The 18,166-nt window shown below is 31.7% G+C and overlaps 1 protein-coding gene across 5 annotated transcripts in view; it reads right to left on the reverse strand.

The window, feature by feature from the left end:
* Positions 1-1,676: 1,676 nt before the first annotated feature.
* Invadolysin (leishmanolysin-like peptidase, invadolysin) overlaps positions 1,677-18,166 on the reverse strand; it is a 254,307-nt gene continuing 237,817 nt past the window's right edge. For all 5 annotated transcript variants that reach the window (XM_085657065.1, XM_035866704.2, XM_035866711.2 and 2 more), the window contains 10 exons: positions 12,692-12,803; positions 11,264-11,445; positions 8,014-8,217; positions 4,969-5,194; positions 4,183-4,376; positions 3,319-3,451; positions 3,075-3,234; positions 2,772-2,938; positions 2,520-2,639; positions 1,677-2,394 (listed from right to left, as the gene is read on the reverse strand). In XM_085657065.1, the coding sequence (XP_085513191.1) occupies positions 2,233-2,394; positions 2,520-2,639; positions 2,772-2,938; positions 3,075-3,234; positions 3,319-3,451; positions 4,183-4,376; positions 4,969-5,194; positions 8,014-8,217; positions 11,264-11,445; positions 12,692-12,803 (1,660 nt within the window). In that variant the 3' untranslated portion in view covers positions 1,677-2,232. The remainder of the gene's footprint in view (positions 2,395-2,519; positions 2,640-2,771; positions 2,939-3,074; positions 3,235-3,318; positions 3,452-4,182; positions 4,377-4,968; positions 5,195-8,013; positions 8,218-11,263; positions 11,446-12,691; positions 12,804-18,166) is intronic.

Raw genomic sequence — 18,166 nt, forward strand, 5'->3', positions numbered from 1 at the left:
TCTTCTTCTTTTTTTTTTTCTTTTTTCTTTTTTTTTTTTATCGAATAGAAATCCTACAGGACGATGGCCGAAATCAAGATAGATTCCATGGTACACATTCAAAAGATTTGAAACGTATTTTTGTTTTAAAGTGCGCGCTTATACACACTCACGCACACACGCACACGTACACAAACGTACTTTCACACATACGTACTCGCATTAAAACGCTCACATTCGCTTTGAAGTTTTTAATACAGAGAGTAAAACTACTTATTAAACATTAATAATATCTGTACAAAAGTATAGATTAAGTGTCTTTTTGTATCTATACAAGACAGGCTGACGTTCGTCGAACTACGTACGCATTAACGTCTGTCTCTCGGTATAATATAAAATTCATTATTACTTCCGATCGTGTTTATCTAATCGGAATATTAATTAATTGAATTATACGTTTTTACTTCTTCCTTTCTTTTCTTTCTTTTTTCCATTTTCTTCTTCTTTCCTTTTCATTTTCTTTTCTTTTCATTTCTTTTTTACTTTTCTTTTTTTTTTTTTTTCTTTTTTTCTCCCTTGGAATGTATCGAGAGAAGATGCTTCGATGCAAATTATCAATCTGTTTAAGGGCGAAACGCAAAAGCGTAATCCTCTCGAAGCGATTAGAATACGTACGATCGTCTAAGACGATTATTATTATTATTATTATTATTATTATTATTATTATTAATTATTATTATTATTATTATTATTATATTATTATTATTATTATATTATTATTATTATTATTATTATTATTATTATTATTATTATTATTATTATTATTAGTCTCTACGTGTTTAGAATAAAAACGAAAGTGAAACGTCTAGGTTTATTAATACATTCATGATAATTAATTACGATCATTTTAATCGTTCCCTTTTTTCTTTTCTTTTCGTCACTTTTCTTCTCTTCTTTTTTCTTTTATTTTTTCTTCTTTTTTTTTCTTTTTTTTTTTTTTTTGGTTTTTCATACGCAAGCCTTCTCTCTTCTATACGCATAAAAATTCATCTTTATTATATATACATATACATATATGTATATATATATAAATTTCTTTTTTTCTTTTTCTTTTTTTGTTTTCGTAAAATTATTTACACCTTATCCATTAATTCGCGTAGAAGTTTAGGATGTTGACTTTATATAATATTGTCGAACCAACGACCCTGTGTGATTCCTTAAAATTCGTCGTACATATATAAATATGTACGAACGTTTGGACACACGTGTCTTTGCCGTTTTATCCTTCTCCCTTCTACATGTCTTTTAAAAAACACTTCGATATGACTCATTGTTTCTCACTTACAAGTTTGTATGTTAAGCGTAAAAAGGAAAAAAAAAAAAAAAAAAAAAGATAAAAAAAAAATAAAAATAATCATTGTACAACGAAGATGGAGGTACATACATATACATAAATGCATCATCTCACTTCGCTCTTAAAAATTTTACGGGAATGTTAATAAGTTTATGATGTATAGAATGTTAGATTCATTTCACGACGTTATTCATTCGCGTTGTAAAATGTTTAAGAATATATCCGATTCCTTAATAATATATAATATATATATATATATATATATAATATATAATATATAATATATATATAATATTTAATATATATATATAATATATAATATATATATATACATATTCTTCGCACAAAAATAACACTATAAGGATTTCATTGTAATCCTTCAGTCTAAAAGAAGAAAAAAAAAAAGAAGAAAAAAAAAAAAGAAACTAGTAACAATAAAATCAATCAAAACGAGTCATTTCTAAGACTGTATTAAAGAATTAGAAATGTTTCGCGTATTTCTAAACGAAAATTTTTTAGCTTTTTATGTTTTAATATATCGAAACGGAATATTAAAGAAACGATTTAGACTGAAATAGAATTTACCCGTATGCTTGAGAGCTAAGGTATTAGCTTAGAAGAATGTATTTTTTATCGGGTCGAAGTTTTTCGAAGCTTAAGGAATGCAACGAATATTTTCGACGTTCGATGTTTTGTGTGTATTTGTGTGTGTGTGTGTGTGTGTGTATTTGTGTGTTTGTGTTTATGTGCGTTATGTATGTATATGTATACCTTCTGTATAAAACATCGTGATTCCTAAACGCATAACGCAACTACGATGATGAACGATCATTAATATATTGCCGTCTTATCGAGTCAGATGATCGTAAAAAAAACGTACTAGATTCGACGACGTCATATCATCTAACGACGAAAGAGAGATACGCGATTAAAAGAATAATTGCTAAGTTTAGGCCGAAATTTTTTGCTGATGAGCAGTAAAGATTGTCTCTGTGATAATAAGTTGCTGGTGGATGTTCATCGCCAGGTTTACACCATTCGCCTCGAGCTTTTAATTCGGCCTAAAAGTGATTGGACAGATTAATAATATGATTGATAAAAAAAAAAAGGATAAGTCTATTTGTATAGAATCATTATTAATATAGTTTTATTCTAATTGATTATAGACCAAATAGAAATGCCTTACTTGACATATATCTTTACAGGGTGGACATATTAAAGCTCCTTTATGTAGCCAACCATTTTGAATTATTCTGATTGCTATTTCTTGTCCGGCATGATAGCAGGTATAAGTATAGTTTGCCACCTAAAATGAAAGAAATGACATTTAATAATAGATAGTGATAACGTATCCACGTGCAATAATAAATATTCTCTGTCTTCGCCAGTGAAATTATTAATGACTTAAGATAATTGCTCATTAAGGTATTCCACCGACCATAATATGCAGACGGCCCGTCTCGCATTTGTATTGATAGCAACCAGAGCCCCAATGTTGCCATTGACGTGCCAATTTGCACGTTCTCTCTTCCCACATTTGATTGGTATGATCGAAGCATCTCGAGTGTGATCCGTATTTCTCAAGAGCGAAATTTTTTTCTGGATCTAATGTGAAAACGTGAAAAATTTTATATAAAATTTGAAAGAAAATTTTCAACGTGAATATTTTATAAATATACGTCTCTCATATACATTATTATATACAATATTATATCAGTTATTATAAATTTTATATATTTACGTGGATTGTTATCATCGTAAAGACAATGAGATCCTCTGACGACAATGTTTCGAGCTCGCCACGTAAACTCTTGGATATAAGGACAATAATCTGCCAGGGATACTGAACCACCATAGTATTGTTCTTCTCCAGGTGGTACGTGTGGAATCGAATCGAAATTCTATTGAAAATGAGAATACGATTGTTATGATATAATTATAATTTAAATACAACATTTATGTATAAATATATAATGTATATCTACCTGATATTTTTTTGGTAACGGTTGAGGATGTTTTACCAAATTGCACAAAGCTACGGAACTTCGATCATCTGTACACTCGGTTTGCAATGGATCTTGCTTCACTTTATTGCAGAATGGATGAATCGATTTTCCCCTAAAAAAGAAAAGAAAAATCTTAGGATTAGATAATAGACGATACAAACCGTAACGAGATCACGTTCAATGATTTCGTATATTTTTCCAAAGTTCTCTCAGCTTTTCATCTCAAAAATTTGTATTACTCACTTTTGCACTCTGCCGTTATTCCGATATCTCGAAGAAAGAGATTTGAGAAAAGAGATATAGAGTTATTTCTTCTTTTTCTTTTTTTTTTTTTTTTTAATTTAGAAAACAGACAGAAAAAAATTGATAATTTAATCATCTCGCGAGGTAATAATAAACATTTGTTTCTTATAAAACTTGTATCAGATAGAAAATAAAAACGGAGAAGGGAAGTGACAAAGGGATATTAAAAAAAAAAAGAAAAAAAATAAAGAAAAGAAAAAAGAGAAGAAAAGAAATAGGAAGATGGATTTATTTCTATAAATCATTAAATGGAGGATCTCAGATATCTCAGGCAACCATTTTACGTGAGTAACTACAGTCGAGTATTAAAGTGCACGATAATCAAGTTTCTTACGCTTTGAACAAGCAAGAAGCAAGAAAATTCCGACGATGCTTTTAACGAAATAGGCTTTCTTTCGAAGATAAACACGAATTACAAGGAAAAAGAATTCACGTTTTACCAGGGATAAGATTTCAATGTGAAAATTCAAAACATGATTGTTTCGACGATAACCATTCGTATATGGGTGTCGACGATTTAAATTCAACGATGATACTTACGATAAACGTGATGATTTCGAGGATATCCATTCCTTGCAGGATTTCATAGCAAAATCGCAACCTAAGCGCCTTCCCCAGCCGAGTTCTTGCGCCATCGAATAATTCGCACTGTACCAACCGGTGTCCTCCATCAAGGCAAGCGTAATCCTCGAATAAACTGGATTTTGAGTGTGCGTACCAGTCATAGCTTCGTTCTGTCATAAAATAAAGATTCTTTATTATTAATTATTTTACCATTTTGTCAGATAATATAATAATATTTTTGTCCTCGTAAATTGATCATAATAATTTTCTTAAAGCATAATCAATCGAAATATTATTAAATTACGATGAAGTTTTAAAACTGTTTAACACTTTGCAGACGGGGAAGGATTGTAATTAAAGTTTGAAAATAAGATTATTCGTAAAATGGATCTTCCCTGTTTTTTTTTTCTTTTTCTTTTTTTTTTTTCATGTTTACAAAAGTGACAAATAAAAATTATACGTAATTAGTCAATTTTTTCTTTTTTATCTACAAAGTTAAATTCTTTCAAATCAATAACATTCTTAAATTATCGAGTTGATTCAATTTGCTATACATTCTTAAACCATGGAAAATCATGGCCCTTTAATAATATAATATGTTAATAAGAGTATCGTAATAAATGATCATATATATTTTATTCGTTTGCATTGTAAATATTTCTAAACAAAAATGAGAAATTATTGAAAAGAATAACTTTTACTTTGTGGATCAATTAAATTGCGTTAAAAATGATATAATTCGAATTTCGAAATATTACCAACCTCGAAGACCCGCTTTTCCCAATGCGTCAAGGCCGTCCCATCCTCACCCTGGTCTTCGAGTTCTGCACCCTCCAAGTTCGGGCAATTGAAATGTGCTTGAACTTCGGCACGAACTCGTGGCGTTACGATCATTTGCATCGACCTCTCGACGTAACCACCGTGCACTTGCCAATATGGCCTCGTTACGGTCTTGATCGTACTCTCGCTCCACTGATGCGTTTGCAATCTGCGCACATGCGGTAAATTATTACTTCTTCTTTCCTCTTCTTTTTTGCTTTGTTTTTCGTCTCCCTCCCTCCCTCCCTCCCTCCCTCTCTCCTTCCCAGTCTTCTTTTTCTCTCATTAATCGGGTTCGTTAATTAAGGTCTTTTCGCGAGAGTAAAAGAAAAAAAAAAAAAAGAAAAAGAAAAAAAAAACAGAAAAGCAGAAAAAAGGACTAGCTTTGTCTATCTCTCGTTATGGAATTAATTAAAACGAACTTTTCTTCCCCTTTACGTATATGAAATTTGTACTTCGAAATTTGAATAAAAATTAAGTTTTATCGTCGACAAATGTGATGTTGAAAGGGTGGGGAAGGGGGAAGGGAGAAAGGAAGAGAAAAAATAAAGGATCTAAAAATATTTCAAGTATTGCAAGGAGATTGATAAGACAGGCGTATTAATGAAACTGATATCTTGTTATCTATGGAGAAAAAAAATATATATATATAATATATATGTATGTATATATATGGACATCTTCAATAATTTTTCTAATCATCTACTCTAATCTCTAGTGACACGTGTATATCTGATATCATTACGTGTAGAACCATTGGAGCATTGAAAATATCGTATCCTACGTGACAGGCATACTGGTGGTTCGAAAGTCGATTAAAAACCTCTGGAGATATCCGGAGAGTAATTTAATCGCATTCCTATTGCTCTCTCTCTCTCTCTCTCTCTCTCTCTCTCTCTCTCTTTCTCTCTTTCTCTCTCTCTCTCTTTCTTTTTATTTTTCGAACAGAATGATTGATACAGCACGGTAGTAGAAGGCTGTTTTCGACAGCGAGCCAGCCATCGCTTTTCATATTTCGACATGACGGATGTATCCGTGAATGGTCATTTCACGGAATACGAACACGAGGTGAAAAACATTATTACATTTGAATGTATACTCTCTTTCTCTCTATCTATCTATCTATCTATCTATCTATCTATTATTCTTTCTCTTTCTCTCTATCTATCTATCTATTTATCTATGTATAATTCTCTCTCCTCCTTTTTCTATCTATCTATCTATCTCGTTCGTTTATATCTTGAAACGTTTACGAAATAATGGAAGAGCTTTGTGAAAATGAAAGGATATCGATCGTTGTCTAAAATTGTAAATGAATTGTTCTTTCGAGGAATTAAAAAGAAAACAAAAAAAAAACAAAAAAAAAACAAAAAACAAAAAACAAAAAAAAAAAGAAAAAGAAATGTAATATATCGTCGACTTTTAATAAGAAAATTATAATACTCATATAACAACAGACGACTTATCAATGATCAGATTTATAGAAACATTTACGAAATATCATATAAATCGAACATCTTATATTTGTTCAGCATTCAAGAAATACACAAAAGGAGAGTTACATATATACGATAAATCTTATAAAAATGTTTATCCGAAAGATACTTTTCTTCTTATAAATATCAAGGTAGGATATTGATAGGAAAGTAATAGAATCAATCGAATAAATATTTACTTGGATAATAATTTTCTTTTGATATTTAAGAAAAACAAACGATTAATTTCATTCTCATCTTAGTTGTTTGTTATTAATAATAAATTCGTTTATTGAAAAGCTAGATCTAGATAATACGAGATAACGATATTCAGTATAGGGTTTTTGTTGGAAATGGTATCGTTAAGTTGAAAGATAAATTTCTTTAATTGCAAGAGATACGAGAAAATATATTTCGCGATCCTTTAAGGCGTTGATATAGAAAATATTAAAAGCATATAGACGTCGAGAATAGAGGGTTGAATTTTTAAAAGTGACGAGATGTAAAGTAGGGAAAAAGGAAGGAGAGAGAAAGAGAGAGAGAGAGAGAGAGAAAGAGGGATGATACACAAAAAATGAAACTAGAGTGGAAAACGTGAAAGAGAGGAAGAGAGAGAGAGAGAGAAAAAAAAGGAAATAGCAAAAAGCACGATGGTAGCAACGACGAGTTCCTCGCTGGAACGGTTCGTTACGGTTCGTCGACTATAAGAAAGCGAGGAAAGCTGGAATTTTCCAATTTTAAAGGCAGATACACGGGAAAGATGGTGGAAGATCCAGGAGGAAGAAAGAGTTAGGAAAAAAGAGATGAAAGAATGTCGTCAGGTTGGATGATGGATCGTTTTTAACCACCGACGACATTGTTTCCTTTTTGTTTCTTCCTTGGGAATCAGATAGAAACGTCAAAGTAATCTACGTCCCTATGTCTTTCATTTCTATTCGTGTTTTGTCATTTCATACGTGTTCAATATATACTATTAACATTCGTATAGATTTTCAATTAAAATCTGTTAGAATCAATTAGTTCAAACTAGAAATTAGTAGAAATAATTGATTACTATAGGATTCATCAATCATCGATTAAGACTGCTAATTTGTTGGGTCAGTATTTTTAAACATTTATGATAAAATAACAGTGAGTAATATAAGTGACGCAATACTGACGTTTAATTATTTATACTGATCCAAATATTTGTATATATATATATATATATATATATGTGTGTGTGTGTGTGTGTGTGTGTGTGTGTATTGACCATTTATTTCACGATATAATTACCATTAATTAATAAAAGTATTATGATTATATAAATAGTAATAAGTGATCGATTAAACAGGGAAATAATTTATTTAAAGAAACATTTTCGTTTATAAAATAAAAGAGAAAAAAATAATTTTTTCGATGAACGTTCCAGTCATATACATCATCGTAAAAAGAGTATCTTATTATCCATGTTATATATTTCATTATTTTCTTTTTCCCATTCTTTTTTTTTTTTTTTTTTTTTTATACTCACTTTTCGTTCAACGGAGGCTTCCCGGTGTCACTTCTTCTCGGTGTTCTTGGCTCACCGTTTTCATCCCTGTAAAAGGCGTAAAGACTGACGGAGAAGCCCAAAGCGTGAAGAATTTCGTGTTTGACGGTGCTCAACAATGTTTCAAGTTCCTGAGGCTTCGTACTGATACTGCCTGGGCAAAGATTTGCGTGTCCTGCGATAGGTCTGAAAATAACATCAAATATTCAAAGAATTAACAATTAAGAAATTTAAAGGGACGTATCCCTATATATATATATATTAGTATCATTCAATGGATAATTTCTCTGTTTCTCTTCTATAAAGTTATTACGAAAATAGAAAGACGTTGTTGTAAGAGATCGAATTTGATATATTATTCGTCACACGTGCCTCTGACGTATGAATTCAATTCACTACATTCGATCGATAGAAGAAATCGTAATGCTTTTGAAATATTCACGGAAGTTTGATAGATTGCTTTGGAAATATTAAATCACGTGGAACGTTCGATTCTTCTCTCGTTCTATACATACGTCCTTTACCGGAGGTAACTATATTGTTGAAGTAAAAGCTTTTCAATGGATAAATCGCGAATTGAAATTTCTCGCGACAAACATATACCTCAATAATTTGTTCTCTACTGTATTATATATTTTGTTGATATATACGTATGTTTTTCTATGGAGTATCGGGAGAAAAAAAAAAGAATATACACACACACACACACACATACATACACATACATACATACATTAATTAAATCGATCGACGATGACTTATATTCGAAAATATTATTTTTTTATACATTTTACATATTAGATGTTACATTTTTAAACGAGAACGATGACTGATTGGAAATAAAAGTTACGATAAAAAAGTCAAAAAAAAAAAAAAAGGCGGGAGGGTGGAAAAAAAAGAAGAAACGTTGGTAGAAAAAAAAATGTTCGATATAAGTAGTCACATTATCTGATAGAAATAATTTTTATTTCGACGAAATAATGGAAGAGATTTTAAGGTCAAGTTAATTTCCTTAAATGTAAATTTATATAGTTTCATTCATAGTACAATAATGGATTTATTGAGACAAATTTAATGACCTGCTATATCGTATCGTTTCGTGTAGTAAGGCAATAAATTAGTGAGATTGAGAAATCACGTCAACGTGTATTGTACGTGACCTATTCAATCGATAATATCATAAATGTTACACCGTACGAATCGATTAAATCGTACGCTATAGATATAAACATTGATCGAGTTTTTTTCTTTATCTTACCTTATATCTTTCACATTTATCTTTTTTTTTCCTTCGAACAGTCAATTTAGCGTGTTAATATGTCTTCAACAATTTCAAAAGTCGAAAGATATAATAATTTTCATTTATAAACGAAATGCCTATCACATATTTTTCATTATTATTATTATTATTATTATTATTATTATTATTATTATTATTATTATTATTATTTGTGTGTTTTACAATATTATTAGCGTATTAATGGCTTGTTGAACGATTTTCAACATTGTAATGGTATATTAAAATATTATCTTTTTTTTTCTTTTTTTTTTTTTTTGATACCTTCAATTCCCCGTGAGATATTTCATCGTCTCCGTTTAAATTTAACAACCTGTATAATTAATGTATATAGTGCAAAGTATATTGTATATAGTGCAACACGATGGAGACCTTATTTCATTTACGTCGAATGCATTAAGGGAAGTCCGTTTCAGAGGAACAGAGTCGACACAAAGCGGCGTTTTAATGGCGCCATCGCGAACAGAATCGATAAACGTGAAGCTTATTGTAAAACGAAGATAGAATATTATATATATATATATATAAAACAAAAAAAAACAAACAAAAGAAGAAGAAGAAATAGAGGGGGGAAAAAATGAAAGAAAAAGTGATAAATAATAAGAAAAATAATAGAGTGAGTCGTTAAAGAAATGTTTATGAAATATTTTCGAAAAATTCGTGGTATAATTCGATAGATATCGAGTTTCCAATTTTTTTGCTTAACGTCTCAACCCAGTTTTATATACAACTTGTCGAATGCACGTCGAATATTCTTCGAAAAGAATACGAGGGAATTTCGAAAAGGAAGGAAATTCGAATTTGACAGGTTCGAGTGTAAAAAGAGAGAGATAGGGAGACAGGAACATAGAGAGACAACCAGACAGACAGACAGACAGACAGACAGACAGACAGAGAGAGAGAGAGAGAGAGAGAGAGAGAGAGAGAGAAAGAAGGAAAATCAGTAGAACGAGATAAATGTGAATATAGCGAAGCGAACGCGGTCTGTATTGAGAAATATTCTATTTCAATAAAGTGGTGTTATATTATAACTCGAATGTGCGAATCGATCATCGCAAAAATATGAACGATTCAAAAGAGAGAAAGAGGAGAGTGGGAGAGAGAGATAGAGAGAGAGAGAGAGAGAGAGAGAGAGAGAGAGAGAGAGAGAGAGAGAGAGAGAGAGAGAGAGAGAAGAGGACACAATGATGAAGAGAAAGAGACGTGCAAGGGGGAAATACGAGATAGTGGACAATACGCGTTCGCATCTGCCTTGCAAATCGGAGTGAATATTTAAATTCGACGTATCTATCAAACGTACCAAATCGTTCCCTAGCTAGATTCTATGTAACACCGTAGGGGCTCGCTTCAAGCGAGATAGTGATTAAATCGTACGGCAAAATTTAATTCAACGTTAGGTTACATTAGTCGAGAAAAGAAATTGGTTTATTCGTTGTTTGTAATTTTTTTTTTTTTTTTTACTATTGTTGTCATGTTCACGTTTCTCGTATTTCGTTTGTAAATAAACCATGTAACGTCATTATTATTAAAAAATTCATTCGATATTTAAATCTCTCTTTATCTTCTTCTTCTTTTTCTTCTTCTTCCTTTATTTTTTTTTTCTTTTTTTTTTTTCTTCCTTCAACCCTCTTTTATAACATTATTCTTAAATAAATACTTTTATTCATATAATATGTAAATTGAAAAACATTCCTTTATAATCGGTACTAATTGTATATTTATTATTCATATAAATGTATCTCTTTTTGTTCTCTTTTACAAATGCCATTTTGTTATTTTAATCCCTTTAAGGTGATGACGTTCTGAAGAATCTTTTTTGTTTTATTCAGTCGTCAGGGATATAGGGTGGAAATATAAAGGAGAATTATACAAGTCAAACAAAAAGAGAAAGAGAAAGAGATATACACGCACACACATACGTTAAAATATACTCACCGATCCAATGCAGCTTCCTGTTGACAGTGAGCAGCATAAGCGACCGTCAATCCCTTGTGACATCTCTCGGTCTGCATAGCGGACACATAAAATACGAAGTCCGCGCCGTCGATTCCGGGACCGGCTTTACTTCCTTCCGCCACCTGACAATTGTGACCCACTGCGTTGCAAATTCTGCACACCTGCGATCGCAAAATTCAAGGTATCAACGCGGAAATTCACGCCTTCCGCTTGAGAGCCGATCGAGAGCCGGCTAATAAATATTCATCGCCGTTATCGTTTCCTCGATAATTCATTTCTAAAACGTTCGTTATCGGATAAATTAATCGACGGAAGTTAGATATATCTAGGATGATATAAGATTAAGCCATTGTAACGATTATTGCAATTAAAAAAATTATTAAGAAAATTTTTATTTTCTAAAAAAAAAAAAATTATCATTTAATTTTCCACAACGATATCGATAATTTTTAATGCCCGTAAAATTTAAAAATGTTTCCTTTGTCCGTATAGAAAATTAATAGGATCGATGGGAGAAAAATTTCACAAATTCGCATACACGAAGAAAAATTATCGTACATATCATAAATATTTTCTAAAGAATAATATTTATCATTATAGAAAATTAGAAATAAAATAAAGAGAGAAAGAATATTCTCGTATCGTTTACAGCAATTCATAAACGATTTCGAAATCCGATCTCAATCGAGTTGAGGTACTTACTTGGGGAAAGGTAGAATAATGGCGGCCGGGGGAGTATATAAGCGAGAAGAGATCTCACACGATGAACGCTCATAAATAAGCGCTCGGGTTCTGCGCTAGTTCGAAGTAGGGTAACCGCGTTATCCATTAGCGTTACGGAGTGTAATAGTCGTAGTAGGATAAGGACGAAGTAAATAATTTTGCGTAGTTCGTTAATCTTCTCTATGAAAGTACGTCGAGATAATAAGTTATTCGTCTTTAATTCTTTTTGGGGCCAATTAACGTCGCTCAATGTACTCTTAACTTTTCTTTTACAGCTGTGATAAAAGATCTCTCGTAGATCATTAACGAAGATCGATCGATTAAATATAATAGAAAAAAGAGAGAGAGAGAGAGAGAGAGAGAGAATACACCGGCGAATGAAAAAAAAGAACTTTTAAATTTCGAATTTTAATATTAGACTTCGATAAGACCGATTTGTTCTAAAGGAAGTTTACTTTTGTTTATTTATTTGTTTAAATAATTTCCACACGATCGGTTTGAAAATTAGAATTTGATTGGTACCTATAAATATACGAAGTAAAATTATCAACCATATCTCGATTGATCAGTCAAGTAGAATTTGGCCCGAAGTCGTAATGAGCGCCTTGTATCTTGCGTTCCGAGAAGCTCATAAATTAGTAGCTTAATTAGCGTTACTTCCCTAGGTAATGAGTAATTACTTACGTCAAGATGGTCCTCTGGGACGACCACCTCTCCGCACATGGTCGTTGAACGGCAAGTATCTATGCAGTGAGTGTGATGATCTTGTACGAAGACCTGACTACTCTCGCATTTCCTGAAACGAGTAAATCAATATTTTAAAACATGATTCCTTTGACATCCATGTATAAGTTTATCTTATATAAAAAGGAAAGATGAAAAATCACAAAAGAGAATTATGGGAAAAATTTCTTTTTCTTTTTTTATTTTTTTCAAAGGAACGAAGAGACTAAAGAAATTTTGCTTTTAATCGAGAGAAAAGAAAGAAAGAAAGAAAGAAAGAAAGAGTGCGAATAATAATAAGAAAAAAAAAAAATTCGAAAGAGATACTCGCGTGGAACGATAAGCAATAAGAAACATTTACGTATTTTCGATTTTTCGTTTTATAGAAACGAAAGTGCTGAGCGCTGTTACTACTGTGGCTGATGCTACTTCTTCACCCTCTTTGATCTTATTGTCCCGTTCTCGAGTTTTCTCTCGGTATTGTCTTCGCGTTCTTTCACGTTGAGAATTTATTAAAGAGACTGCTCTTTCTTTACTTTTTCTATCTGTTCTTTCTTTTTTTTTTTTTCTCATCTTCTTTTTCTTCCCTTCGCACGGACGATCCTCGAATAGATCTTAGAGACATTCACGTTCAGAAAGAAAAAGTCGATTTTTAATTAAGACCTTAATTAAGCTTCTTATCCGAGAAATTCGAAGTTTATGTAATACGAACGACGCGACGCTCGAGTTCCAAACTCGATAATTATAATCGAGACAGTCGGATAAATTCCTTCGTAAGGTAGAAATAGTTCTACAGACCTTTTGACCTTTTTCCTTATGACTACGAGTTAATATTCTCAGAAGAAAAGTTTTCGATTAATTATACGAGAACTTTTTAATATACAGTATCCTTTTATTTTCACCTCGATCATTATCGAAGCTCGTAATTTTTCTTCTTTTCTTTTTCCGTTTTTCTTTTTTTTTTTCTTTTTTTCTTTTTTTCTTCTTTTCTCTTTTCTTTTCTCATATTTCCATCAATTAAAAATCCCGTTATCGTTATCACAAATACATTGTATTTATTTCAAGTAAATATATTATTATTAATAAATTGAGAAATTGTATATGTATTATATTTAATTTTATTTAAATTCATATAAAATCGTTATGTGAACAATGTAAACGTTACAATCTGATTTAATCAATCAAAATTGTAAAGTTCTATAATATTGTTAGTCAAACTATTTGTTTTTCTATGAAAGGATAAAGGTATATCCTTCTTGAAAAGAGAGATCTTAAGGTAGGTTATATTCGATAGGAAAGGTGAGGAGAGAAGATCGATGCGTAACCAGAATATCTTTCGATAGGTCGAAAATGGCTGCTGTGGGACGATATTGACCAGAGGTTGTATACTTTTATAGGATAGAAGTAAGTACATACTATATGTACGTAGAAAGGGATGACGGTTGAGAAACCAAAGGAAAAGAATAAAGAGGACTCTAGGGGAAGGAAAACGGACAGAGTGGAACTAGTATTAAAAGAAAAAGAAGAAGAAGAAGAAGAAGAAGAAGAAGAAGAAGAAGAAGAAGAAGAAGAAGTAGAAAAAGAAGAAGGAAAAGATGCACTTCGCTAAATAAACGTCCTAGCTAGTTCGTGTTTGAAGACTCTCCTAGAGAGACGTAAACGTTGCAGTATGAATTGCCTCGAAACTCTTACACACACACACACATACACACACACACACAAACAGATACACAAACACACACACATACACATATATATATATATTGATCTTTATTTTTCAAATAATTCACGAATACGAAAACTGGCAACAAGTTAAACGTTATTTTCCAAACATTCGAGAAATTGATCGATCTATTATCACGTATATTTCATCATCCTTAAGATTAATAACTAATTACGAACTATTTTGCAATCGAATCGATCATTTGATTAATAACGAATATTCGTTTCGATATATGTCTATTTCATTATAATCGACATTTTACAATGGTGAACTAAGTGATTTGTAACACAGTGAATAAAATTACGAAATATATGATATTTTCGGAGAATGTTTCGTGCTTTACGACTGTCATCGCAAATATTTTCGTTAATGGAGAGAACGTAACGTTTTGTTCGCATAAAGTTTGTAACGTTGCGTTGAAATGATATGAATGTATTTTCCTAAAATTACGATAAAACCTTTCATCTTGTTTTTCGTATCGAATACGTTGGACGTTAGTAAGGAAGAAAAGTCGAAGTTGATAGAATTGTGTAAAAAGTTCATCGTATTTGGAATTTAATTAGTACGAAACGGGATATAATACCTACATCGTACGTAAAGTAAATCGGTTTAATTAAAATCGATGCACTCGATGTTGGTGTTGGTGAGGTAACTAACGCACAAAAAAAAAGTGGATAGGTAAAAAAAAAAAAAAAAAGAAAAAAAAAGAGAGAAAGAGGGAAATAGGATTTCGGGTTTGGATTCCAACAGTTTGGATCTCACTTTGATTCGAAAGAATTCTTTAAGCGGATGCGCTTAAAAATCTAATTTCGTCGGAAGGTTCAGACGATTATTAAATTCCTCGTCGTACGTACTTGAAGGAGAAAATTTCGCTAGTCGTAGGAAACTTTTAATTATTACGCTTTTTGAATCGGAAATCTTTTGAAAGAGACATCGAAAAACTTTCATTAACTCTCGTACAAGTTGAAAGACAATAGGTTACGTGATGTAGTATCAACGTTGGATCAAAGTAACGATCATAAAATGACTTTATCGGTTTTATATATCATCTTTTTATATCTCCGAATGTATTCCATAGAGCGTATAGATGCAAACGTGTCTAGACAATCGTTTATGTTCTACTTAATTTTTTCTTTTTTTCTTTTTTCTTTTATTTTTTTTTTTCTTTTCCCCATCGTATTAAATGTTCCTTTCGATCTTTATTTCGGGCATATCGAGATTAATCTTGAAACGAGTAAAACGTTTAACGTGTAAACGTTAAACGAGCAGCCAACTCTTGTGGCAAGTGTAATTCTCTGAATCCACTTACGAGACTCACCCTACGTCCTTTCTCCATTTTCTCGAGACATTTTAGGTAAGGGTAGGCCGATGGAACTAAGAAGCTACGTTCCCTTTCGGTTTCACGACGGAAGACAAACTCGCGTAATTTTCTTCGATAAGCCGATATCGCGTCGACTTCTTGAGACTCCTCGAAATTGTAAGATTCTATCTCAACGCGAATTTATCTCGATAGAGAATAGATAGATAGTTAGAAAGAGATATAGAGAAGGAGAGTGAGAAAAGAGGGTCTAGAAGAGGCCTTCTACGTTCACTCGCTACTCGTCTCGTATATTCTCTTTGAGATCGCTTCGTGAGGGTAATGTTCCGTAGATTTTGTACGTCTATATATGTATGTATATATGTATGTATGTATGTATGTATGTATGTATGTATGTATATATGTATGTATGTATGTATGTAGAAGAGAGAATCAAAAGGAAAGTAAAGGAAAAGAGAAAGGAAAAGAAAAGGTGCTTGATGCTGAAGAAGAAGGGGACATACTCTAAACGAAAACGGTAAATTGCCTGGAAACCGCTCGAGTATTTACAGAGGACGTCGTTTTCCCGCTATGAACTAAGCCGCTCAATTCCGAGACTTCCGATCCGAGCCTCTTTCCGCCGCCATTTCCCGAAATCGAACTCCTAAATCTTACGAAATTTAAGTCCTATCTTCTTTCAACGATCTACCAGGAAATACTGCGTTATGTATATTCCAGCAGTATTTAAGGTGGCGTAATAAAATTTACAAGAATTACCATAATCGATTATAAAATTAGAGAAAAATAATATGCTACGTGGATACGTTTGATTTTGTTTGTTATATTATCGTTTTAATGCTATTTTCTTTTTCTTTTTTTTTTCCTTTTTTTTTTTTTTTTTTTCTTTTTTTCTTTTATTCTATCTTAAAATGTTCCTATTAATTATATGGAAATGTAAGAGAAATTTAGAACGTTACGTTAATCTTTTAAATCCAATCTGTATATCTTGTAAACGTAATAATACTTTAGAGTCACATTTTAGCTATCTCTTTTGAAAATTTAAGAACCAGGTTCGTTCTAGCATGAAAAAGGTTCGATATCGATAGCACCTCATCGTCGTTGTCGTCACAAGCTTGAAAATCCGGATCGCTCAGCTGCTTTTATCCGACTCACCGAGCGTAATTTCTTTGTAATCCGCGAAGGAAGAGCCTCTTTCTCGAGCATGGAGAAAAATTCAGAGGGGGTTGGGTGGAAAGCGTTCGGAAAGCTCCGTTGGAAGTTCGTCGTTAGCTTAAAAGAGCAGAAGCGAGCTTTTCGAAAGCATTATCACTCGAGCTTGCACTTACTCCAAGCTTGCAACATCGACGCTGCTGGATTTGTCGTTGGTGACACGCTTTCTGCATTACCGAGAAGGCTCGCGTTGAAGAAAGACTTCTCACGGCTGTCCTCCTTCTCCTCTTCCTCCACCATCTCCTCCTCCTTCTCCTCTTTCTCCTCCACCACCTCCTCCTTCTTCACCACCTCCCCTTTTTACTAACTTTTGCTTTTCCTATCTCTCATCATTTACGAATTTGCACGTAAAGGAATTCATCCAATAATAATGCTTTTCGAACTTTTCAATGTCACGTCAAAACGCACGTTACACTACTTAATGTTAAATTTATAACGAAGTATTTAAAATTACTTTTCAATTTCTTGATATAAGAATTATCGAAGCACTAATGCCATTTGAAAAGTTTCGCGGCTTTCTTTCTTTCTTTCTCTCTTTCTTTCTTTCTTTCTTTTTTCTTTTTTTCTTTTCCCCCTTTTTATTATTTTTATTTATAGATAAATTTCATTTTTAAAGTGAAAAGGAACGAATGAAAAAATCTGGAAAACTTTTCAAATAATTATAATAGTTAAAATAATCATGTTACTCATGTTTTCTAATTTCTTGATTAACAATTATTAAAGGTGATGATTATTAAAAATCATTTATCATTAATTTACTTATTAAAAAGTAAAATAAATATATAAAAGAAAAATAATATATTTCGAGTATAATTAAATGACGAATTAATTGTTAATCGTCGTATTTATTATTATCCTTAAATTTCAATTTTCACAATAGTCATTATAATAAACAATTTTTCAATCATATTTAATTCAAAATTCATAATACGCTACATTATATATCCACGATAAATATGATAATTGATAATTAATCGTATTAATTAAAGAATAAAAAATAATACCAATTTTTTACTTTGTAAGATTAAATCATCATCTTTACCTATTATATATGCGATGGTATAGGAACGATATAACTCGTATCAAACGACCGAATACCGAAAGAGGATTATTCGAATCTCCATAAATCGTTCACGAAAGAGAACGCGATTTGAAAGAGAACGCGATTGTAAAATAGGAGGAAGGC

Source organism: Vespa mandarinia, chromosome 5 (assembly GCF_050613455.1).
Source record: "Vespa mandarinia isolate Hongniang chromosome 5, ASM5061345v1, whole genome shotgun sequence".
Lineage (NCBI taxonomy): Eukaryota > Metazoa > Arthropoda > Insecta > Hymenoptera > Vespidae > Vespa > Vespa mandarinia.